Raw genomic sequence first — 25,197 nt, forward strand, 5'->3', positions numbered from 1 at the left:
GAGCGGAGCGGGTGGGCGGGTCGGCTTGCCAAATTCTGTATCTTGAGTTTGTTTCGGAGACATTGTATATCACTTGAGCATTTTTGCTCCTCCAATAATTGCAGCGCACTGGCATGGAAATGAAGAAAGGGTGCGGCAACACCAAATTTCTCCCTCACCTCCAGCCGTCACACTCATTTCTGTGCTGATTTTCACAGTGGACAGCCGTGTGAAAAAACGCATGCATTATACTTACCGTGTATACTGTACACGTAACATAATAAGGAACTGAAGCTAAAGAATGAATGACGAGTGAGCAAATGAAAGCATATTCCTCTAATAGTACATTTCTTGCTCCTGACAATAAGAATTCATGGGGATGGTGGCATGTTTTCCTTTGTGTCTTTTTGCTTTCATGATGGATTGCTATTGAAAGGACCAATTCTTCGATCTACTGCGTTGTTTTACTTCACCCTTGAAATGGTTGAAAGCATGAAGCATGACATGGCCATCTTGTGCTGCCTTCTCCCTTTCACAATATTTCTTTCCCGGATTGAGGGCTTGCAAACAATGCTTTGCTTTGCTTTGCTTTCGTTTCTTGTTTTTTGTTGTTGGAAACAATGAGAAGAGGCACTTTGGATAAATGGATTTGGATGTTTATTGGTTAGGCTTGGTTGAACACCTGCTGACACACACTTCCTGGCTCATTGACTAGAAGTTTCAGCAACAAGTCATCTGAGGTTTGCATGTACGCTATTCTAGAGGGGAATCCTCCTGAATGATGATGATGATGATGATGATGACGTCGCACATCCCTCAAGTAGTACTGTCATAAATAAATCAGTGTTGATGATGCTTGGTGATTTCCAAAGCCTGGTACTAAGTGTTAAATGCAACGTCCCCCCTAGAGTATGATTGGCCCTTTCTTGTGTCTCCAAGGGGACAAGACAATGAAAACTGTACCAGTGAGTCAACAGCCCCCCATTACAGTGGCGGATTTGATGGCAGGTGCCAAGTACCATCTGAGGGTTTACTCCCATGAACTCAGCAACGTCACCAGCAAATCTGTCACCTTTGAGACCAAGCAAGGTGAGGGTTTGATCGGATGGGATTGATTGATTGGCAGGCCCTTGACCTAAGAAGTATTCTCTTTTATTGTGATCAAGAAGAAGACTCAAAGATATCTGTGAAAAGCTATTTGCCCTGCCCCCTGAACATTGTAACTGGTTGGGGGAACAATAGCTACCAATGAGTCTCTGTGCAAAGCTTAGTTTCAGAATCATTTCAATTCTGGAGGCTTTTGGAGCATGAACTGCCTTTTCAATTGGATGCGTACGTGGCTTTGACGATGTCGCTCCAAAACCTTCATTTTGATGTTCTTAAGCCAGTCAGAAGTTGGCTTGCTCGTGCTCGTGACCCTGTTACGCATAAGCCTGAGATAAAAAAAAAAAAAAAAAAGAAGAAAATATTCTCCGATTATCTGGTCAAAAACAAAACACAATTTATGGTTCCATGGAATACAGGAAGTGGTCCAGGTCCTGAATTAGCAAAGCAGTCCCAGGCTATGAAGAGTATCACCACCCTGTTTAATTGATGGTATGATTATCATTGGGTTTTTAACGAGATGCTGTTTTTACGTTTACACTATCTCTATCGCGAGCTAGCTAGCGAGCTATAGAGAGATAGAGCGAGCTAGATAGCGAGCTACTCCTGGGAAGCGTCACATTTATTTCATTTTTTCCCCCTCTATTTATAGCCCTCTCTGTGGTTAACTGAAGTCTTAATGTTTTAAAAATGGCTTTGTAGCTCTACATGTCACCTACTTTGTTTTTCATTTCCTCTTAAATGTCCTTGGATTGTGACATTTTGCTTCAGCTTTTTTGGGCTGGCTTCATTTCCTTCGGCAAATTCTGCGCAAGTGATTGATTTATTGGTGTGGAGGTAATCGGTCGTGGGTTGGATCAGTAAAAACAAACTCGGCTACCCCCACAAATGTAATGAGCCACAGCTAATTTGTAATTCAACAATCGGTGCAAGTACTTTTTCATACTGGGCCAGGCAGCTTGAGGGCCAGGCAGCTTGAAATGTTTGTTTTTTTTCCCCCTTAACAACTAAAACCACCAACTAAAAAGCTCATTTGATATGTACTTGGTATATTTGTCCGATGATCTTAAACAGTAAAGTGGTAAAAATGATGCCCAAACAAAGCAATTTGAGAAAAGGGCCAATCCTTTTTCACAGCATTGTAGTTGGAACATGTCAACTTAAGCACAGACACAGTCAATGCCCTTTATTTGACTGTTACATTTCACTAACGGAAGGTGGTTTCCTTGTTTCCTGTTCTGTTATTCAATTGCGAATTTGTCGCATCAAATAAAGTGAGTGATTTGAAACAGCGTTCTGTCAATAGGGTGACATTTTTCTCCCTATTGGATTTGTCAAGTCAAGTTGATTTGTATAGCCCTAAATCACAAGCCGTCTCAAAGGGCTTCACATAGACAGAAATTGACAATTATTCTCAAAGCATCCCCTGATCTTAAGCTCCCAATTTTTGCTCCGTATTGAAGGGCCCATAAATGAGGTGTTTACGTCACGAGATATTACGATATCGGCTTATGCTATTATTGCTCGTACACAAAAGCTTGTCTTCAGAGGGCCGCTGAACTCTTTCTGCGTGCCTGATAATGATGATGATGCTAATGATAATAATGTGACGGCGAGCCTAAATCGAATCGATTGCGCCGTACCTTAAACTGGAAAGAAAAGCTTATACTGTCTTGCTTTTTCTCCCTCGGCGCATGTGCGTGCGGCGGGCGGCAGCCTATATTGACCAGGTGGACATCGCAACGCAAGGCTGGTTCATCGGCTTGATGTGCGCCATCGCCCTCATCATACTGATCCTTCTCATCGTCTGCTTCATCAAACGGAGTCGTGGAGGCAAATATCCAGGTCAGACTTAACTGAGTAGGCCAAAAGTCTACAGGGGAGGGATTTGTGTCAAAATGATTCACACAAATACATCCTCCATTTTTGAATTTGTGTCAAAAGGATTCACACAAATACATCCTCCATTTTGACACCTTTTTTCAGACCCACACATACGTTTGTGATTTTCACGCTGTTGGTTTTTTTCGGATCCACAAATATATTTGAAAAATGGATCTGAAAAAGACTTGATAAATGTTCTTGTGTATTTGTGACACAAATCTCTTCCCACAACAATGCCAGTTCCTAATTCACTCGGTTGCCTTTGAACAATAAACCAGCCAACTGCTAATGGCTAAACAAACGCTGCACAAGCATCTCCCGCCCGCCCGCCCTCCCTTGCTTGCTTGCCTGCCTGCATGTTTTGGGATGACTTGCTTATTCCCACCTCAGAAATGAACAAAAGTTGTATCAACCCTGCTGAGTATAATGGCAAATGTGCTGATCCAAATCAATTTAGCTGCAGTTGACAGAATAAGATTTGATCATTCTGCCATACTTGCATCTTTGAATCCAAAAATTGGATTTTGACAAGCTGTTGTTCCTATTCAGAGATACAGTATGTTCCAATTCAATTGCAAAAGTTGAAACATACCTTCTAAATATCTTGACATTTTTTGAATCAGTATCATCAAAGTATGTTTTGGATTCCGTTTCAAAATTCAATTATTGATTAACACATGAATACACTTCACAGCTACTGTACAATTAACCATGGTTGGAGTGTCACAATTAACCATGAAAACATTTTACGAACATTTATGGTTTGAAATCAATTTGAAGTCTTTATAGGTAACTGTCATCTTTTGCAGTTTCTATAATGTCTAGATGGCGCTTGCATGACTGGTTCGCCAAGTGGTCTAGGTAGGTGCTGCTGCTGCTGCTGCTGCTGCTGTTCTATGGACACTTTTCAACTAACATACTTCTTGAGCTGATTGAGATACGAGAAAAGCAATTAAAAAAACAAAACATGACCCTTGAAAGGACTTTATTTACTGAACCAGGACCAAATAATGGTGGCAATACGAAATGTATCTGTACGTTTCAACAGCTGGCAAAGTAATATTGGATTATTTTAGGTTTGAATAAAATAACCTTCACGCAACAAGTTTATTCATCAAACCAAATAAGAAGCTCTGAAATGGTCAAAAAAAGCACGGAGCAAAATATTTTTGTCGTCTAACACACGTTTGTGCTTTTTTTCAGTTCGAGATAAAAAAGATCTTCCTTTGGACTCTGTTGATCACAAAGACCCGGACGGATCCTTTGAATACCAGTAAGTGGTAGCAAATCTGCTCACATCCACTCATGGACTTTCCCTCATAAAACAAACATGTACAATGCAAAACAACACTATGCAATATACGTACACGGCTTTTGTTTTGAAGTCGAAGATGAGAAAAACCTGGAACGCTTCAACCAAAACCAAGTGCCTTCAAATGAGTGCGTGCGGTCACAATTTCAAAAATGTGTTGCGTTCACTGGCCAAAATATGAACGAGGTCATGACCTTTTGTTCAGCGGTGGTTCTGAAACTTTTTGTCACCTACCGTTTTTTCCCATGTATAATGCGCAAAATTTAACTAATTTATTGTCCTAAAATCTGGGGTGCACATTATACATGGGTACAAAAAAAAAATATATATATATATTTTTTTTTTATCCGGATATGATACGGAGGCCGCCATTACAGATGCGCTTTCTTCTCTGCTGTTCACTTCAAACACGCTCCATACGAACACAATGCTCTGGTATCAGACGCTTGCTCGATCACCTGCTCGTTTGCTGTCACAATGTACCCTACACAAATCCGAAACATTTCTTCGCTATCGCGTTTGCTCGCGCATGCGCAGTGATACTGACCGGCAGAATAACATCCGGTTGTTCCCAAAGATGATGGTTTTTCTGAAATAATTTTACGTTTACGGACTTAAGTAGGAGTCCAAATTTGGGTGCGTATTATACATGGGTACAGGCTTTTTTCCAGCATCCACATGCCATTTTTAGGGTGCGTATTATACATGGGGGCGCATTATACATGGAAAAAAAACGTAGTTGCCCCCCCACCACCCCCCAAACTGGAGACTTCAAAAGTGTCGATTTGAAGCTATTTGAATTGGACCAAATGTATGTATGAAACGTATCATGTTGTCTTTTGCTCCTTTCAGGTTCCACTGATTGCTGAGGCATCATTCTTCTAAAAGAACAATGACTAATCCCCACAATTTGTCTAAAATGTCTTTTACGTTGCATGCTAACTATACTTACATTGCCTTTTTTTAATTTATTTTTGATCAATATTTAGACTACCGACTGAAATAATAAACACAATGTAGCATAAACCAATTTATAAAACTTGATCTAGTCACATTTGTTTCATAATGCATCAAATCTCCAAAAGTTATTTAAATGACGACCTTTACTGCCTTTTTGCTTTTGAAGTAATACATCTCACTTTTGCTGGGAAGCTAATGCTATGGAAGTCTGTAGAGGCAGGTGACTAAATCGAGGTTCCTCATTCGTTCCGGTGGGCAGCATTGCTGTGGGAAATCTTTTTGATGCCAATTCTGTGGTCAGACTCATGCGTGAAGCCTCTTCATCCATCATCCATCCGTCCATCCCCCATGTGTTTGCTCTTTCTTCCATTCACGTTAACTCTTTACTCCTTTCCTGCCCTCGCATCACAACTTGTCTCTCACATATGCTGAAATGACTCATCAATGCCTGACAGGAACCAAAACAAGAACAGGTACTCTGGTTTTGCCAAGGCATCTTTCCTGGCACTCTGCATGTCCAGGATTTGGGGTGACTAACATTTGACAGACTCAAGAAAGCGTCGTTTGATTTCTGATCAGTGCCGCCCGCCGTCCTTACTTGTCATTGCACTTTTGAGCAGGCAAGACAAGAGAAGCTTTCATTGCCGCAGGCTCAACTCTTGACTCTCGTCTTTTACGCTATTGATTTTGGAGAAGTCCGTGTATATTGTAATACGTCCCACGTATGTTATATTTTGATTGACTTTGTGATATTTCTCACTTTTAGTTGCATCAGTACGTGTAGTGTAGTGTAGTGTAGTGTAGTGTAGTGTAGTGTAGTGTAGTGTAGTGTAGTGTAGAATCCCTAGTCGCTTGTATTGAACTCAGTGGTCTGTATTTGCGCAATTGTGTTTCCTATCAAGGAATATTTTCTGCTATTGGTTGCTATTTAAAAGTATAACATGCAAACTGACAAGATCAGAGGGAGAGCCAGATGTCAACATTTTATTTGGAAGTCCCTCCCCCACAAAGAGAGAGAGACAGAGAGACAGAGAGAGAGAGCATGTTGTCAGCACGTCTCCATCCAGTCAAAGTTTCTGGGTTTGCCCCAGACCTTTCTGTGTGGAATTTGCATGTTCTTCCCGTGCTTGCATGGGTTGTCCTCCGGTTCCCCCTTACATTCCAAAATTAGGCATGGCATATGAATTGAATCATGGAAAGCCCTGTCAGTGTGAATGGGATTTTGACTGACTAGCGAGCACATTGCATCTTGCCTCCTGGCCAAAGTTGGTGGATGACAGTATATACTATATTCATAAAGGGTAAATATGAAAATCTCTAGAGCACACAATTTCTCATCCTGAATACAGTGTGTGAGTGTGCGTGCGTGTGCGCGTATTTTTTGTTTTGTGGCTACTTTTTTCACATTTGTGATTCATTCATTATCAGTGTACAGCTGAAGCTCCATTTTACGCGCTTCCATCCTACGCGACTTTCTAATACAGTTTGGTCACGGACCCCAATTTCTTTGCGTCGTAAAATCTCTTTTAATATGAATGTCAACAGACCTGGAAGTAGGGGGGAGCATTTTCGGTGTCGTGGGCGAACAGACCCCTTAGCTGCCCAACAACATGCCTGACGTGACAAAGGAGCCCTTCGGCTGCCTAAAACATGCCTTTTTCAAAAACCAAGACTTTCTCTCAAGATTCTCTTTTGGGGTTAGCGCAATTCCGCGTAAAATCGAGCTCAAGCTGTATTTAGTCTTTAAAACTAACAAGACTATTTTTAAGGGAATACTTGCACAAGCGTGCATGTCGAAAAACGATTCATATTAACGAGCTGTACATGAGATTTCCCTGGCCCTGGCCCTGGCCTGGCCCTGGCCCTGGCCCTGGCCTGGCCCTGGCCCTGGCCTGGCCCTGGCCCTGGCCCTGGCCCTGGCCCTGGCCCTGGCCCTGGCCCTGGCCTGGCCCTGGCCTGGCCCTGGCCCTGGCCCTGGCCCTGGCCCTGGCCCTGGCCCTGGCCCTGGCCTGGCCCTGGCCTGGCCTGGCCTGGCCTGGCCCTGGCCTGGCCTGGCCTGGCCTGGCCCTGGCCTGGCCTGGCCTGGCCTGGCCTGGCCTGGCCTGGCCTGGCCTGGCCTGGCCTGCTTCCTTGAAAGTGAAGCGTTAAAAGACCAGCGAAAGAAAAAAATAATCGCCTGCTTCTCTTTGACTTGCAGCAGCGACGAGGACAACAAGCCTCTTCAAGGTAGCCAAACATCACTGGAGGGCAACGTGAAGGAGAGCGACGACAGCCTGGTGGACTACGGAGAAGGCGGCGACGGGCAGTTCAACGAGGACGGCTCTTTCATCGGCCAGTACACGGTAAAGAAGGACAAGGACGAGACTGAAGGCAACGAAAGCTCAGAAGCCACCTCGCCTGTCAATGCCATCTACTCCCTGGCGTAGTGCACCTTTTTAGACTCGCTCGCTCGCTCGCTCACACGGCCTAGCGCACAGGTGAAGGAAGACTCCATATGAATACGTAGTATATGCGACTGTGAGCTATCAGCTCATGCCTTTTTTTTCCATTTCCACAAGTTGGAGAAGAAATGTGGTCAATTTGCTTTTGTTCTCAGCCAGCCTGGCCGGCTGGCTGGCTGGCCTGCTGGCTGGCTGGCTGCCCTTTCTTCACACAGACTTGAGTGTGCCTTCGGGGTAGCTTTCAGCGCCCTCCAAAAGCGCTCTGTTTTTTTCCCCATGAGTACTAGGTTCAACGGCATATCGGCCTACAAGCGTCAAACTCGGCAAGATGCTAGCAGATATGTTTATCATATTGATACATATACACAAAGAAAGATTGGAATTTTCCACCGCTGGTAGATGTCTCATTCAATCTTAAGGAATGCTGTACACAATTTAGCGCCCCATCCATCCATCCATCCATCCATCCATCCATCCATCCATCCATCCATCCATCCATCCATCCATCCATCCACCCACCCACCCATCCATGCAGCCATCCACCCAGCCATCCACCCACCCATCCATGCAGCCATCCACCCACCCATCCATGCAGCCAACCCCATCCATGCAGCCATCCAACCAACCACCCACCCATCCATGCAGCCATCCACCCACCCATCCATCAATCCATCCATCCAACCACCCATCCATGCAGCCACCCACCCATCCATCCATCCATCCATCCATCCATCCATCCATCCAACCCGCTATGCACTAGCATGCCACTTCACATTGCTTGATATCTGCACGTGTTGTTTTTGATCCCAGCTGCAGGATATATGACACATGCTTCTAATCACTTTGCCTTTTACACTGTGGTAGAATTGCTTTTCTTACCTCAGAGTGCAGATGTCCAATAGGGTAACCGCGTCAAGAAAAAAGCCATATCTGCTATAGCAGCTCTGACAGTGTACGTTGCTAATGTGTCCCATTTGTAGAAAAACAACTGGTTTTGTAGCACGGGAGTAGCTCAACAGAAGAAACATTTGGGTGGCATCAAAGAGTTACTTTTGCTCGAGGAACACCAGAAGACAAAAAGCTGACTGATGGGTGCTGTATTGTAAGGTGTATCCATGATGATTAACATGGGGTTTTATTCACATTTCATTTCACACGTTTGATACCAACACTGCAACATCTATTTAGCATCATAAGCTCATAATGGAGTGCATAGATATCCTATATTATAGCCTACTACTTTTTCAAAAATATTTTCTTATTGGTGACAGCAGCAAACTTGCCCATTTGTTTTTAGCTCGGAGAAATTCAAAAAAAAAGATGAAGTCATGTACGCATGCAGTTTCATTGGAGGGCAAAAATGCAGCCGTATGCTCGCAATTTCTTTTTCACTCTTTGTGTTTCGTTTCAAGCAACACGGCAATGTTTACATCGTAGTATCTTTACCCAAACGGAGCAAAGCATTCTTCGTTCGTTGCTGTGCTGGGCCTGTTGAATAGTTGAAGTGCTGAGTTTGGAGCAGACGCTACATTGAAGTAGCCACAGTACCGTAGTAGGACACATATCAAGGCAAACGGGAATGCTTTTTTGTGGTTTTTTTTTTTTTCTTCTTCTTTCCAATTTACAAACACACCACGAGTAGCATTGTGAGTGTACAATGATGCTGTTGCTGATCATAATTGCAAGAGTCGACGGAAGAGGAATAGTATCGCGCCTTCGCTCTATTCTGTCAAAATTGGCTTTGTCAACACTTTTGTGCATTGGAGTTTTAAAAACGTATAGCATGAGAAAACCGTTCATTGGTCACGTAACGTGGAAATGTTACGGTGCTCTTTTCGGAAGGAAGAAATGCACTGTACGTATGTATGCCTGCCTGCCTGCAATTCTAATTCTGACTCCACTGCTTGACTTTTTCCATTCATTCAGTCCAGCACAATTCAATTGAGCACAAGAGAGTAGTGCTAATAAAGCCAATAGATTTCAATTGGACTTCAGTTCACGGCTGGAGTTCATATTTTATCTGACAGATTTATTTGATATTGTATTTATTGCTTTATGTGGATCCTGTTCCTTCATTAATACCAATAGGTAACCATGTATTTAATAAATGTGACACAAACATTTTTGACCCCTTTGTTGTTTTATGTGACCAATAGCCCAAATGTTTGCAAAATAACTTCTTGTTCATTATAACACGTACGTAAGTGTAACATGTTCAATACGAATTGTGTTGTCGTACATGAGAAAAGCTTTTCTTGTACCCGTCTTGTATTACTCTTATTATTCACATTTATGTCCGTCCGCATAAAAACAAAATGCTGTTTGCAATTGATCGGTCACATACGTATTATGTGCATTAGCGTCCCGAAAACAAAACACCCTGTTGTAAATATTGAAGTGTTTTTCCCCCAAATTCTGCGCTATCCAACAAACAAATAAGCCTCACTCATTTGAAAATGTGAGTGGCACCCTTGTTATGTAGCTTTGACTAACATTTGCACTGTGGAACCAAATTCACGGCCCACTTCGTCTCACTCCTTGCTTTGACTTTGTAATGTGCTGTTTATTGGTGCTTTGGAGTTCATAACTGTTGTTCAACCATGCCTTTTGCTCAAACTCGTTTCCTTTTCAGTGCTTCTCTTATTCCCATTGCATAAGCTAACCTGAAATTGTAGTGGCACAAACGGAGGAAAATTTCACACCAAGTCGACTTGCAAAGTAAATATTGAGCGCACTCGTTTTCACTATATTACTGATAAATAAATGGGACGAATGATGGAATTATTAGTGGCACAATTTCTGTGCGGGGGGGTTGTCGTCTTTATAAAAGTAGTGTAAAATGAGTGTAGAAGATTTTTCTTTGAAACGAAAAAGAAAATTCCAGTCACTCTACGGGATTTCACCATCAAATGTCATACAATGAGCATTTATGTTTTATGAATAGCAGATTAGCGCTTTAGCTGTTCACAATGGGTATTCTTGCAAGACAAATGTTTTTCAGACTGGAATTAGCTGTGAATTTCCTGAGCTCTTTCTGCGGATGCGGCGCGTTGTCGTGTTGCTCTGAGAAAGCAGAAGCATTCACGCAAAGAAAGGAGTGTTGAATTTTATTTTTTTGCGAGGGGGGGCTTCAGGTCGCAGTAGTGATTAGAAACTCAAAATCCCGCAGAGTGCAGGAGTGGTCCAATTTGAAATAATAAATGCTGTCATCCTTGGAACAAAAACACTGATTGCTATCATCCTGAGCTCGGAATGAAAGCGCAGGCTCCAATTCAAAGTGCAAATACTTCAGCAGCTTACTGAAAGAAGGGAATACTCTCAGCCATAGCTCATAGAAAGACAACTGGCAAAAGAGAGAGAATCATCCATTCTGACTTTTCTTTGTCAATTAGTTGCGCTCATTCTCTCGCTCTCGCTCTCTCTCTCGCTCTCTCTCTCGCTCTCAGTGTCTGTCTCCTGCTGACCTTTCATGAGGGCGGGGGGGGGGGGGGGGATCAATGTGCCATTGTCCACTGTGCTTTACTTCATTTCGGCAAAAAATAGAACATTTGCAACGTCATTGTTTTCAGCCTCTTTGGCTTTTCTGCAATGAATTCTCTTTTTGATGATGAGTCCACTGAGTCCAAATCTTGTTTTGACATGCAATTAACGGCTTTTGAAAGAAACATTGACTTAAAGTCAAACATGGAGTCACCATGTACGCGTGCGTGCGTGTATGATGCGATGTTGCAACTTCTGCTAGCCAAGCCCTCTTTATAGTAAAGCTATATTCTTTTCTCTACCTTCTGACTTCTGGTCTTTTGTCCAAGTCGTTCATTCTAAATAAGTGTGTGTGTTGCATGCTTTATATTTTTATTTTACTAGTATGAAGTGTAGTTACACATCCTTTACAGTAGGTGGCAGTGGCACTCGTAGTTTTTTTTATAGATTCACTTCAAATTATTGGCGTTACAGACTGAACAACTCTGGTAATAAGCTTATTCTTTGTTCTATATTTCTTTCTTTTGTTTGTTTGTTTTCTTTCAAATGGCCATTACAAGCAATTTTAAACTTTCCACAATTAGGTATTTATATGATAGATTCTATATTACCTTTGGCTCAATGGTGATCTCATTTCTCATGAAATAGTCAAATGATACCTCCTCACCCCCCCTTTCATGACATCATCCAATAGCTGGTTGCTGTTGCTTTACGCAACACCCACCCACAAAACAGTAATGAACAGTGATAAAAACTAGGATGGTGAATAAGTGTAGAACATCAATCAATACACACACACACACACACACACACACACACACACATAATTAAAATGATTTTTTATTAGCACTGAAGTGGTCATAGATTGTATTTTTATTTTCTGTCTTAGTCAGTTGTTTTTCTTTCAACCTGACAGAAATATGTATTCATCTTCATCTGTGTCAATTAGCTGGAGTAGCCAATTATTTTGAAATGTCCATTACATTTATTCCCTTCCTTGTCTGGTGTGTGGAAAGGCGATTAACAGGACGTGAGCTCGACCCGCTTCTAAATGTTTGCCCACAACCCCCCACCCCCCGCCCCCCCGTCTGTTATTTGTTATGTTGAGTAGTCAATGAAGCAAAATCCAATGTCTCGCACAAAAACATTTGTCATGGTTTCTACTGTCCGGGCAGACCTGGAGGAGGGGTTTCAAAGTACTCTCAATCTCGGAAGACTAAATTATTCATGCGTCTTAAGAGCTTTGGCTGCAGACATGAAGACTTCTACTCGGTCGGGCCCTGGTGGCCGCTCCTACTGCTCATCCTGAAAAAGTTGAATACGAAAAACCAATGTCAAATGATTTTTTTCACCTCGCCGTGGCATCCCGTCCATTGTGGGTGCCTATGTGCCGTATCCTCCTCTCTTCCACCAAAATATTCTCATTATAGAAAGAATACAAACGACTGACACAGCATGCAAATGTGCTTATGTTGTGCTTTTTGATGAGTATTGACATTGGATGACGCTTGAAAATCTTTGCATGTCCTAAAAGCATTTGCCACTGTCTTTGAAACAGCATTCATATTGATTGCTGCTGGTTCAGGGAATTTGCAGACTGAAGAAGACAGTGGAAAGGAGAAGGCTTAGGGTTGCAGAGGGTGCTTGGGGGCAGGGAAGCTACTGGACAAACCAAGTGCCTGCCTGGCTGCCTGCGTGGCTGCCTGCCTGCCTGCCTGTGTGGCTGCCTGCCTGCCTGCCTGGCTGTCTGGCTGGCTCCCTGCCTGCCTGCCTGGCTGGCTCGCTGGCTCCCTGCCTGCCTGCCTGCCTGCCTGCCTGCCTGCCTGCCTGCCTGCCTGCCTGCCTGCCTGCCTGCCTGCCTGCCTGCCTGCCTGCCTGCCTGCCTGCCTGCCTGCCTGCCTGCCTGCCTGCTTTCCCTGCCGGGGGTGGGTGGTGTCAATGTGACATGAGCTAATGGCTCTCTGCTGCTGGCATCTGGCTAATGTGCATATGCGGCGGAGCAGCTCATTTCAGAGTCAGGGTAGAATCCCCAAGGGAAGTGGGGGCTTTGCAAACTCTCATAGCCTCCTCACACTCAGATGATTAGCTATATTTCTTGACAAGGACATTGTCTCATTGATCCTTGCACCACTGACTCCGTGTACTGTTAAGCCCGCAATATTTGTGTGTGTTTGTGGTCAGGCCTCACATGAGTCTCTACATTCAAATTTGTCGTCTTTTGGCCTCTCGCTAATGATAAATAGTGGCTAAGGATAACTTCATTTGTTCCACATTTATTTGGACGAAATAGCGAAAAAATGGTTTCAAAATGTACAAAACTTTTGAAAATAACATTCGTATTTATTTATTTATTTTCTTCCTCCCCCAAACTAAAACGAGTTGGACAGTCACAGAGCATTGTTTGCGGTGTCCTGTTTGGTCATTGCTTTGAAATAGGTAACAGTAAATAGCCACGCACTTCCGTTGTTGTTCTTTCTATTCCTCCTTTTCAGTCAAGTCTTTTGCGACACACCTCCTGCGTCTCCTTTCCTGCGGCGCCATGATACCATTGCTTTTAGATGATTTTATTTCGTTGTCTTTATCCGCCACACCTTAAAAGCTGGTCCGTGATTATATTGTCTGGCAAGAATCCGGTCCTTGGTGCTTAAAAATGTTGGGGACCGCTGTTCTAGAAACTAAATATACAGTATATACGTATATGATCGATGGATATCCAACTTCCTTAAGCATCTCATTTATGATGGAGCTCATTCTCCTGTTTTTTTCGAGCGATAAGCTAAACTTCTGGGCTTGTTCTCCAGCGCTCCATGCTTGCAGTGCCTACCACATGATTAGATGCGCCTCACTGAATGGACACTTTAGCCAAACACAAGGGAATAGTCCTGTTTATGCTCTGTCTATCTGACACACGACGGATGCGGTGGAGGAGAACACAAGCTCAGCAGGGCGTGGAAGCGACGAAAACAAGCACATCATTTTTTAATTGGCATTTCAGCCCTCAAGTGATCTTTATTCATCATTCACACTACATTTTCTTATGTTTGCAGTCACTTTGGGTTTCCAATGGTGCTTCATTTCATTTCCAATGAACCTGCCATGCACATTTTTGGAAAGCATGCAAACTCCACATCCAAATGAAGACTGGAGCAGCCAATCAGACAGTCATTGTCTCCCTCTACCGCTGTGTGACAGTCCCTCGGGAGATTGAGCAGACTGGCAACACTGAGTCAGGTTACACATGCAGCAGGCCATCTATCTGTATGTGACACAGCTCTCTCAGCTTTCATCAATGCACAATATGACCAGACAAGGTCGTCTCGGGTCATCTCTGTCGCGTCTCGTTCCCAGCCGTGTTACTATGTGTCTAGGTTGTCATGGTGTCTGTCATGGTGTCTGTCATGGTGTCTGTCATGGTGTCTGTCATGGTGTCTGTCATGGTGTCTGTCATGGTGTCTGTCATGGCGTCTGTCATGGTGTCTGTCATGGTGTCTGTCATGGTGTCTGTCATGGTGTCTGTCTGTCTGTGTGTCTTGTCTGTCTGTCTGTCTTGTCTGTCTTGTCTGTCTTGTCTGTCTTGTCTGTCTGTCTTGTCTGTCTTGTCTGTCTGTCTGTCTGTCTGTCTGTCTGTCTGTCTGTCTGTCTGTCTGTCTGTCTGTCTGTCTGTCTGTGTGTCTTGTCTGTCTTGTCTGTCTTGTCTGTGTGTCTATGTGTGTACTCGCCCCTCCCTTCCTGTGTCTCCTCTCAATCGATGTACTAATCCCAGTCACCTGCCTCTCTCTCGTTACCTGTCGCGTATTTAAGTCCTGTCTGCGTGTCACTCCCGGTTGGGATCATTGTCTTGATGTCTTTTTGGTCGTCGTCGTCGTCGTCGTCGTCGTCGTCGTCGTCGTCGTCGTCGTCGTCGTCGTTGTTATGTCTTGATGTCTCCATGTCCTGTTGTTTTCTTGTCTTACATCTCGGTCGGTCAGTCAGTCAGTTCAGTTATGGTTTTGTCAAGTCATGTCAGTTTGCCGGTTCTGTTCATTCGTTCCCTTCAATAAACCGAGCTGGTCCAAGCTGCATTTGGTCGCCCTGCTCCATCCGCTCCATGACAAGCTCGGCCATCTCGACACTTTTTCATACATCAGATTCCTTTCTTAAAACCTATTCACTTTGTTGCACCAAATATTACTCGCAATGTAGACATATATAGCTTTAAGCACAACATACATTTCTTGTCAGCACCTAGCAGTCCACCCAGGGTTTAGCTTCTAGACAAAAAAATAGAAATTAAAAACGGACGAATTTTGTTTTCCTTTGTAAAACAGAAAGTAGCAGAAGTGGCACAAAACGACGATTTGGCTTTACTTTGTAAAACAAACTGTACCGGAAGTAAGCGGCACTTTGGTATTGACGACAACTTGTCAGTGATGGAAATAAAGAAGGGATGCGAAGAAAAGCAAGGGGGGAGGCGGAAAGGAAAGGAAAGGAAAGGAAAGGGATGGGATGGGATGGGATGAGCGGAGCGCGACAGTAGAATGTGGCCGGCAGGCACGACAAAATCGTGTCCATCCAAAGACGCTTTTGGGTTCCCTTGACAAGGGAATGAACGCTTTCTAATTAGCCCTGAGCGGCTCTCATCATTGCTGCTACATCGGCGGGCTTCAAGGTAAACGCCATGGCTTCATACGTATAGATTAGATAGATAGATAGATAGATAGATAGATAGATAGATAGATAGATAGATAGATAGATAGATAGATAGATAGATAGATAGATAGATAGATAGATAGATAGATAGATAGATAGATGTACATTTGATGCCACATTTTGCACCGTCTGCAGGCTTGCAGGCTTTGTTTTTGCGTTTCCGCGAGGATGTGCTGAGCTTGACGCAGCAGCGTCAGAGCTCGGGCAGAAGCCCATCATCCATCCGTGTTTTCCCCGCAGCAAGACGCGTTTTATCGACCAATGCGTGTCGCCGAACGTTGCTTCAAAGTTAAATGAAGGGTTATTGCACGCAGCCAGCCAGGCAGGCAGGCAGGCAGGCACAGACAATGCAGACCAGTTGATTGCAACGTTTTCAAACGCTTGATGGAGCGAGCGTGATTGTTTATAGGTGCTGGCTATTGTGTCGTCATCACTGCCGGAGAAATTATGATGAAGCAACGTTATTAATGCCGAAGCACATTTGGGAACCAAGTGTCTTCCGCACAATCTGCTTTCTGACCACTTTTGTATTGTTATCGTATTCGTTTACTGGGCATTCGATCGAAAAGCTTACATGCTGGCCGCCCTTTGGAAACTCATATTGCAAATTTCTTTCTAATACATTTCTTTACCATAAAATCAAAAACAGGTAATGTGATGTCATCTTGAATTCTCATGTAGAGACGATAAGCAGTTGAATGGATGTGTGGATGAAAAGTGCTGTTTTGAAAACGTCATTTATGGGGGGCGAAAAAATCCTTTGACTGTTGTGATAAAGTGCTTCTTGAATGAACTGACTAATCACGTTTTGGTTTTTTTTGAAAGCCTGGTTGCTTCCAATAAAGAAATCACCTAAATGGAACCTGCCTTTCATTTGTTCCGTTTGTAGGCATAAACAGGTCTCGCAGACTTGACTTGGACTGCACCTAATCTCTTTGTGAAGTGGATGGAGACCATGGAGCTTTTCTTCAGCCTACTGCTCCTCAGCTCACTTCCACTTCAGGCTTTGGGCAAGTTGATGCAATCACACACATAAATACGACATTTGTTTCTTTCTCTGTGGGCATCGCTAGCCTAGCTCTTATTCATCTTGCTGATTCCCAGAATGGCCTCTTCATTTTTTCTTCTTTTTTGCAGGTGGAGACGTGTGTGTGTCTGGTCACGATAGCGGGCCGGTCTTTGAAGAACAGCCAAGCAGTCTAATCTACCCCGAAGGCCTGAGTGAAGGCAAGGTAGTTCTCAGCTGTCAGGCCAGGGCAAGTCCAGCTGCTTCCTACAGGTAATATCTGGCGGAACCTTTCAAAGTGTTCTCGTACGCCATCTTTCTTTCAATTTCTCTCTGACACGCAGGTGGTTGGTGAACGGTAGCGAGGTTCCGCTGGGTTTAGACCTCCGTTATAGCATGGTCGCCGGTAACCTGGCCATCGGCAGACCCGAGTCGGCTCGAGACACGGGTTCTTATCAGTGTCTGGCCATCAACCGCTGTGGCACTATCATCAGCAGAGCAGCGAACCTCAAATTTGGCTGTAAGTCAATCAATGACAGGACCAAATCTTTGTCATGTAGTCAATGATCTTTTTTTTTTTGGATTCCTTCTTTTAGACCTCCACGACTTTCCTCCTGACAGCAGGAGTCCTCAGACGGCTTATGAAGGCATGGGGTCATTCCTGGCTTGTCAGCCGCCTCCACATTACCCAGGTAATGTCATGGTTGCTCAACTTGTAGCCATTAAGGACGGTCGAGTCCTTACACCGACACCGAGTCCGACACCGTCGCCTCCTTTTTTTTGCAGCGCTGTCCTACCGGTGGCTCCTCAACGAGTTTCCAAACTTCATCAAGAAAGATGCCGGCCGCTGGTTTGTATCCCAGGTAACGGGTAACCTCTACCTTGCCAAAGCGGAGATCAATGACACGGGCAACTACTTCTGCTTCACGACCATCAACATGGACATCAGTACCAAAAGTACCTTCAGCAAAGCCAACCAACTCACCGTGCTACCTGAAGGTAAGACGCGAGAATGGCGATGATACAAAATGAAAGTCATGCGCCGCTTTGACTGCAGCCAATGCAAAGAAGTGGGCTCCAATCATCAAAGTGCGCTTCCCGGCCGAGACCTACGCCCTTGCCGGACAGGCCGCTCACTTGGAGTGCTTTGCCTATGGAAAGTAAGTTTCAAAGTGGCGCATTCGGAGGGGCCTGACTGGCTTTTGGCTGACGGCACATTCAGGGTCACCGGTTTTCTGTCACGTGACCACGTTGGCGAGAAAATGCTCGTCCTTTCACGGTTCCTCTTTTCTTTCTGTATGTAGTCCAGTCCCAAATTTGAGATGGAAAAAGGTGGATGGACTCATGCCGTCCAAGGCGGGTTCTAGCGTGGAGGGTCCCACCCTGATCCTACCAGATCTGTCCTTTGACGACGAGGGCGTCTACGAGTGCGAAGCCCGCAATTCCGAGGGAGTCGATGTGTATCAGGGCCGCATCAGCGTGCAAGGTTTTTCCTCAGCCTTTTTTTTTTTTTCATTTGTAGTCAATCGCTGTGGTTTGACACATGGCCTCTTCTTTTTGTGTGTGTGTGCGTGTGTGTGTGTGTGTGTGTGTGTGTGCGCGCGTGTGCGCGTGCGCGTGCGCTTGCGCGCTTCAGCTCAGCCAGACTGGTTGCAGGTGATGAGTGACTCTGAAGTGGAAATAAGTTCTGAGCTTCACTGGAGTTGCGTGGCTGCCGGGAAACCACGACCTTCCATTCGCTGGCTCCGCAACGGACAGCCGCTCACTACGCAGGTGCAAAAAATAATTCCTACCATTCTGTTCTGTGTTTTGTCTGCTTAGGCTTAGACAGGGCGCTCGGAATAAAAGAACATTGTGCCGTCAAGCAAGACAAAAATGAATCCGGAATCATTTATAATTAGGCTTGTAAGAAAAACTAAAAATCTCTTTCTAACCTTCTTTCTAACTCTCCAGGACAGAGTAGAAGTCAATGGCGCTCGTCTGAAGATCAGCAACCTGGCTTTGGAGGATTCTGGGATGTACCAGTGTGTTGCTGAGAATAAGCATGGAACAATCTACTCTACCGCCGAGCTAAGAGTCCAAGGTAAGACTCAAAGTTGGAAGACTCTGTTGTTCAGCTAAAGCGCTGCGCCATTTGTCCGTCCGCAGTTCAGGCTCCAGACTTCCGATCGAACCCAGTGCGAAAACTGATCCCTGCAGCCAGAGGGGGACGAGTGAGCATTGAATGTCGCCCGCGAGCGGCCCCCAAGCCCAGCCTCTTCTGGAGTCGTGGGACCGAATTGCTCACCAACAGTAGCAGGTATAAGGAGAAGGGGAAGAAAACCAAATTCAGGCCATTTCTTCATGATGGATGGATGGATGGATGGATCCTTTGCTTGACAACAAAAGTGTGGACAATGAGTCGAATGCACATTCAATCAAATCGATGCAGCCGATCCTTTCATTGCGTCACATGTCATGGTACCGTGTTGTTATTCCTTCTGATTGTCTTTGAACAGGGTGACGGTGACTCCCGACGGAGTCTTGTGGGTCACCAACATAAGCAGAGCAGATGAAGGCAAATACACTTGCTTTGCTGAAAATTATCTGGGCAAAGCTAACAGCACGGGACACTTGTCTGTCAGAGGTAGCATTTGCACCCACCCAAATTAGTCTCCGATATCGGTCCAGTCCAATATTGATTGAACACCCCCCAGATGCTACCAAGATCACATTGGCTCCGTCCAACGCCGACATCAATCAAGGTGAGAACGTGACCCTGCAGTGTCACGCCTCTCATGATCCCACCATGGACCTGACCTTCACTTGGGCCCTCAATGGGGCTCTGCTGGACCTGGAGGACTCCACGGGGCCGTACCGTCGAGTAGAGGGGGTGAGCGAGCGAGCGAGAGAGAGAGAGAGACGATGCAAAATTCATCCATTCAATGAGAAAAATAATGGAGATGGAAAATAGCTTGTTGCGTGATATCCTTGTTTAATAAACAGTACACGGGAAGATGATGTTCTTCATGTTGCTGTCCCCATGTAGAAGGAAACCATCGGAGACCTGTTCCTCGTCAACGCTCAGCTGAGTCAGGCGGGCACTTACGCGTGTAGCGCTCAAACTGTGGTGGACAGCGCCTCCGCTACAGCCAAACTGGTGGTACGAGGTAAAATGCAACCTGCCTTCTCCTGTCACGTACAAAAATGACCATCGTTCATTGGCAACATTTCTTTTGGCCAAACGGTCAAAGGAATGAAAATGGCTCTTTACAGTACTTTGGCCGCCATGTATGTGTCTTATGTTTGTTTTAGGGCCCCCGGGACCACCCGGCGGTTTACTGGTGAGAAATGTGGCCGAGACGTCGGCCGAGTTGAGGTGGAGTCGCGGCTACGACAACCACAGTCCCATCGGCAATTACGTCATCGTGGGCCGATCTTCGCTGTCGCCCGGGTGGAAGCGCTTGCGGACCGGTGTGGAAAACAAACGACGTTGTCCGTTGACTTGACATTTGGCTGGCTGCATCTAGCCATGGATCCGTCAACCAACTCCTTTCATTTTCAAACCAGAGCCAGTCAACATTGAGGGCAACGCCGAGTCGGCCTATGTGATTGGGCTGGTGCCCTGGACGGATTATGAATTTCAGGTCATCGCTAGCAACATCCTGGGCAGCGGCGAGCCCAGCGCGCCCTCGCATACCATCCGCACGCAGCAGTTAGGTGAGCCGACATCAATCAATGACCCAAGGCAAACGGTGGCAAAATGCCATGTGCTTTGCAGCTCCGTCGGTGGCACCCAGTGGACTCGGGGGTGGAGGAGGAGATCGCCACGAACTTATCATCACATGGACAGTAGGTGGAGACCACGCCACGCCAGGCCAGGCCAGGCCAGGCCAGGCCACACCACACCACACCACACCACACCACACCACACCACACCACACCACGCCATGGGTGGCAAAGCGGGTGGGACTGGCTTTGCCGACCGACCCTGGGTCTTCTTCTGCTTAATTTTCCAGCCCATGGCCAGAGAATACCAGAACGGTGACAGCTTCGGCTACCTCCTGGCGTTCAGGAAGAAAGACACGTCATCACAGTGGACGCAAGCGCGCGTACCTTTTGTGGAGTCGTCGCGCTATGTGTTCTACAACGCCACTCTGACGCCATACAGCCCCTTTGAGGTGAAAATCAAAGCCTTTAACCGCAGGGGCGAAGGTCCCTTCAGCCAAATTGCTGTCGTCCACTCTGCTGAGGAAGGTTGGTTCATTTGGATGGATTTGATCTTTTCACACAAATGGTGTCATTTTAAACAAGGCCCTGCTGACAACAATCCTTACCTTTTGTTTGTGATTGATATTCAAATGAAAACACATGAATGATGTTCGAAGTCATGACCGACAGGGGGCGTCCTAAGGTTCTCTCACCTGTTTATCTGTACAACTCCATGAGCGTGCGGCTCTGTTTTCATATGGAAAAGGAAGGCTTTGTACACGTACACGACAACATTTTCACCTTCTAACAGAACTATATTTCTATCTATGAATCCTTGGTTCACAGAGCCAACAGTTGGACCGCTAAGCATAAATGTCAGTGCGCTGACAGCTTTTGACATCCAAGTGTCATGGGAGCCCGTCCTGCAAGCCAACACCAACGGGATCCTGAGAGGATATGAGGTGACCTCATGCTCGCTTGACTGCCTTTTCTTGAAGATGGATTCTTTTCCCGACCCTCACCTGATCAATGTATATTCCTCTTTGTACTATTGGAGATGAAAAACGTTGCGACAATGTCCGTTTAGATCCGCTACTGGCGCCAGCACGAACGGGAAGCGGCAGCGGATCGAGTGCGCACGGCAGGACTCCAAAGCACAGCCAGGGTGTCCGGACTACGTCCCAGCACTCGCTATCACGTTGCGGTTCTGGCGTATAACAGCGCGGGCACCGGGCCACCCTCGCCGCGATCCACCGTCACCACCAGGAAACCACGTAGGTAGCGGCGAGGGACAACAATGGACAGTCAAAGCTGCAAAAATGGCCTCCTTGCTCAAATGATGCCATAGATAAGGGAAATGCGGCAATCCATCGGGCGGGGCGCGGTCCTTTTCAACTCAAATAGTTTGTCGCTTCTTCCTTCAGCTCCTAACCGGGCCCCAGCAAATGTATCGTGGCGGACGGACGCTTCGTGGGTAATTGTGCGATGGGACCGCGTGAAGGCCATGCACAATGAGTCGGCGGTACTCGGCTACAAAGTGAGTCTTGTTTGCAGACTTTTTTGACATTGGGTCTGGCCATAGTTCACACAAGGCCAAGTGGAGCCTTTATACCTGCTTGCCAATCCTGAAACGGGAAAAAAAGCCACAATGATCTGATGGCAGCAGAAATGTCTCTCTTGTACTTTGAGCTTTGGAGCGCATATAGTACTGTATACTTTGTGCAAGACACTCTTGTTTGATTGGATCATAACAATAAATCTGTCTGTTAGGAGAGGAAGAAAGAAAACCATAGCTAATTATTAATTCCTATTTTATTATTAACAGTTATTTCGCAACTTCAGATTGATCTTTTGTTTTGGGGAGTCATAAAAAGCATGTATCAAAGTTCATCCGAATAAAAGGAATAGGGCTTAGTGTAGATAAAGGGACATTTTCATTTCGGAAATGCTTGTCAAATATTTGAATGGGAGGAAAATCATTTTCAAATCATTTCAAATGGACATCAATGCGACGTTGCGTACGCTTTTGCACAAAGCCACTTTCTTTGGCACACTTGCCGTCAAATGAATAGCAGTCTTAGGAGCTGTGTAACTTGACCAGCTCAGTGGCCTAGTGGTTAGAGTGTCCGCCCTGAGACTGGAAGGTTGTGGGTTGCGGCCGGGTCATACCAAAGACTGTAAAAATGGGACCCGTTGCCTCCCTGCTTGGCACTCAGCATTAAGGCTTGGGATTGTGGGTTAGAAGGAGTGGAGCTCTTTACAAGCCCTAGGCTTCGTCTCCCTCCTTGCACAGTTATTGATATAATAATATGTGCTAAACAATAAACTAAACGAAACTTGCAACGAGTTGGGCTCGACGCTAACCAAACGTGTGACTCGCACAGGTTCTCTACAAGCATGAGGGCCAAAGCGTTTTGAAGGTCTTGGACGTGGCCAAGACGTCAGTCAACCTGCCCCTGCCCAAAGACAAGAACGGATACGTCGTACTGGAACTTCGATCCTGGGGTGAAGGTGGGGACGGACCCGCGCACGAGATCATCGTCTCCCGGGACTCAGGTGAATCATTTTTTCGTCGCCACTTTGCAGACTTTGGATTGAAAACATTTGCGAATCCGGATTCCATTTCGAAACCGCAGCCACGCGTTTGATCTGGAAGTGAAGCGAGCGCACATTTTGTGCTGGATTGCGGGGGTGCTCATCGACTTTGACTCGGCTCTGCAAATGTGCTCTTTTGTTAGAAGTTACGAGGGACTATCAAAGTGAGCTCGATGCGCTGCGTAGGAGCAGTGGTGTGATATTCACTCGTGTCTTTTTCAGGAACCGGCATGATGGTACGGAACAAGGCGAGTGTCTCCGGTCATTCGCTCCACCTGCCGGTTGCCGTGTTTCTTCTCAGCGTTGTGTCAGGCCCAGCTCTTTCATTGATGAACTTCAAGTGAACGCTTCTGATGTCTCCGTTTCATTCGGGTTGGATTGGAACGGGTAGAAAAAAGCCAAACAACAACAAAAATCTGTGTTCAAGTAGTAGGAGGGCGAATGTGTCGTCATGCATTGGTAGCACGCACGTCTCAAAGCAGCGGGAGAGTTCTCACCTTCCGACACCTTGGGGTGTCAGCATGTGTTAGAAAAGGTTTAGCGTTTGGGTAGCAGCACAGCATTCAAAAGGCATTAGTTGTGTCATTGTAAATGTAAACATTGTTGAAAATGAGTTGCAATTCCACAGAATTGTGGATCACCACCACAGCTTGGCTTCACGGGATCTTTTCCTAAGAGTCCAACTGTTTATGACTACAGAGCCGCTTTTCTTTCATGTCCGCCTGTTTTTTTTCCTTGAGGTCACAGAAGCATGAGGGTCATCTTGCCGTATCAATTGGGCAAGGCAATTCCAAAATGCTCTCATGAAATCATTTTGTGAAGCCTCTTAAAGCTGCCTGCATCAAAGTCACCATCCGCCGGCCGCCATGTGTAATTATTCATGTATGTCACTAGTCAGATGAAAAAAGTATCAAGAATGATTGATTGACTGGTTTGTTTGTTTGTTTGTTTGTTTGTTTGTTTTGGGGTGCATGGAGCTGTCCAAGACAATCTGTTGTATTTTTCCTTAATGGTCCCTATTGTTTGAGGAGCATTTTAAAAACGCTAGTGTCATGCCTTTTCTTTTACTGCATCTGCTTTTATGATCCCTACAGCGATGACGCCGTTAACAATGTCATTTATCCCCCCTCATTGTAATCCTGTCAGCTTCTATCAGCTCTTATGTAAAACTTTGTCACATTTATTACACTAGACGGGAAAAGTCAAGTGCAGTGACTATTTGGAACTTTCTCTGATAATCCAACTCCAATTCATCTTTGATACACGATAGCGGACCACGGCAGATTTGCCCATTTTTTAAAAAGATCTTTTTAATCTTTCAAACATGACGGTGTGGTACGGCGAATGTGTCGGTCGGTGCGGTGCGCACGTCGTTTCAAAATGCGTTCTTGTAAATGATAAGGATGATGTCATCCATCCATTGAGGGTCGTAGGCAGCTGACAAAAGGAGCTGGACGTATGGACATTTAAAGGTCTTCATTTGGCCCAACACACAACACCACACACACACACACGCCAGAACTGCTGACTGGCTCAAACATGAATGTTGCAAATGCGTGCGTGCTTAAAGACATCATTTCCCAATGCCTTCCTTTAGTATGGTAGTATTTCCATTTACTGGTAGCTAGGTTTGACAAGCAAGCAAGCAAGCAAGCCGTAGAAAAAGATGAAATTGCAATAATGTTGCCTTTCAGCTTTTTTCAAAAAGATGATGAAAAATGTGAAGGCGGCTTGAAATTGTTTCAATATGATGAAATAAACATGCTGTGATTGTATGACTCTACTTGCGTGCCTTTTATGAGTCCTTCTTCATCTTAAATGATATCCCTTGAAATGGGAGCTGCCATCATCAATCATTTGGATTTCCTGGACGCAAATACCATGAGTGATTAAGCCTTTGTCTGACCTTGAGGCGCGCTGGCTGGCTGGCTGGCTGGCTGGCTGGCTGGCTGGCTGGCGGCTGGGCCGATACATATTGGTTCGAAAAGACGCCCACCGGGCTTTATCATTTGCACTTTGACACCATCCATTTTGGAGCAAGATATAAATTTGAGCCA

General features: G+C 45.4%; 2 protein-coding genes across 23 annotated transcripts in view; both read left to right on the forward strand.

Annotated features, from left to right (window-relative positions):
• Nucleotides 1-9,801, forward strand: part of nfasca (neurofascin homolog (chicken) a) — a 42,172-nt gene extending 32,371 nt beyond the window's left edge. For 12 of the 22 annotated variants that reach the window (XM_061290783.1, XM_061290785.1, XM_061290786.1 and 9 more), the window contains 4 exons: nucleotides 919-1,068; nucleotides 2,800-2,928; nucleotides 4,171-4,240; nucleotides 7,437-9,801. In XM_061290783.1, the coding sequence (XP_061146767.1) occupies nucleotides 919-1,068; nucleotides 2,800-2,928; nucleotides 4,171-4,240; nucleotides 7,437-7,665 (578 nt within the window). In that variant the 3' untranslated portion in view covers nucleotides 7,666-9,801. Of the gene's footprint in view, nucleotides 1-918; nucleotides 1,069-2,799; nucleotides 2,929-3,776; nucleotides 3,829-4,170; nucleotides 4,241-5,131; nucleotides 5,310-7,436 lie in introns of those variants that run through there. The other 10 variants (XM_061290797.1, XM_061290798.1, XM_061290799.1 and 7 more) reach the window with 6 other exon arrangements.
• A 5,790-nt stretch (nucleotides 9,802-15,591) lies between these two features.
• cntn2 (contactin 2) lies at nucleotides 15,592-24,923 on the forward strand. Its single transcript, XM_061292165.1, has 23 exons — nucleotides 15,592-15,808; nucleotides 16,739-16,859; nucleotides 16,987-17,128; nucleotides 17,200-17,375; nucleotides 17,452-17,547; nucleotides 17,642-17,854; nucleotides 17,913-18,015; nucleotides 18,160-18,341; nucleotides 18,492-18,628; nucleotides 18,809-18,938; nucleotides 19,004-19,154; nucleotides 19,354-19,481; nucleotides 19,552-19,727; nucleotides 19,884-20,004; nucleotides 20,150-20,308; nucleotides 20,405-20,554; nucleotides 20,616-20,686; nucleotides 20,854-21,091; nucleotides 21,392-21,507; nucleotides 21,633-21,819; nucleotides 21,970-22,082; nucleotides 22,930-23,101; nucleotides 23,363-24,923. The coding sequence occupies exons 2-23, from the start codon at nucleotides 16,796-16,798 to the stop codon at nucleotides 23,482-23,484; spliced, it is 3,147 nt and encodes a 1,048-aa protein (XP_061148149.1). The 5' UTR covers nucleotides 15,592-15,808; nucleotides 16,739-16,795; the 3' UTR covers nucleotides 23,485-24,923.
• The last annotated feature ends 274 nt before the right edge of the window (nucleotides 24,924-25,197 follow it).

Source organism: Syngnathus typhle, linkage group LG11 (assembly GCF_033458585.1).
Source record: "Syngnathus typhle isolate RoL2023-S1 ecotype Sweden linkage group LG11, RoL_Styp_1.0, whole genome shotgun sequence".
Classification (NCBI taxonomy): Eukaryota; Metazoa; Chordata; class Actinopteri; order Syngnathiformes; family Syngnathidae; genus Syngnathus; species Syngnathus typhle.

Coding starts and splice junctions, on each gene's coding strand:
- cntn2 (XM_061292165.1), top strand. CDS start 16,796: ATGGAGACCATGGAGCTTTTCTTCAGCCTACTGCTCCTCAGCTCACTT. Junction 17,548..17,641: donor GCCGCCTCCACATTACCCAG/GTAATGTCATGG, acceptor TTTTTTTTGCAG/CGCTGTCCTACCGGTGGCTC. Junction 23,102..23,362: donor CATCGTCTCCCGGGACTCAG/GTGAATCATTTT, acceptor TGTCTTTTTCAG/GAACCGGCATGATGGTACGG.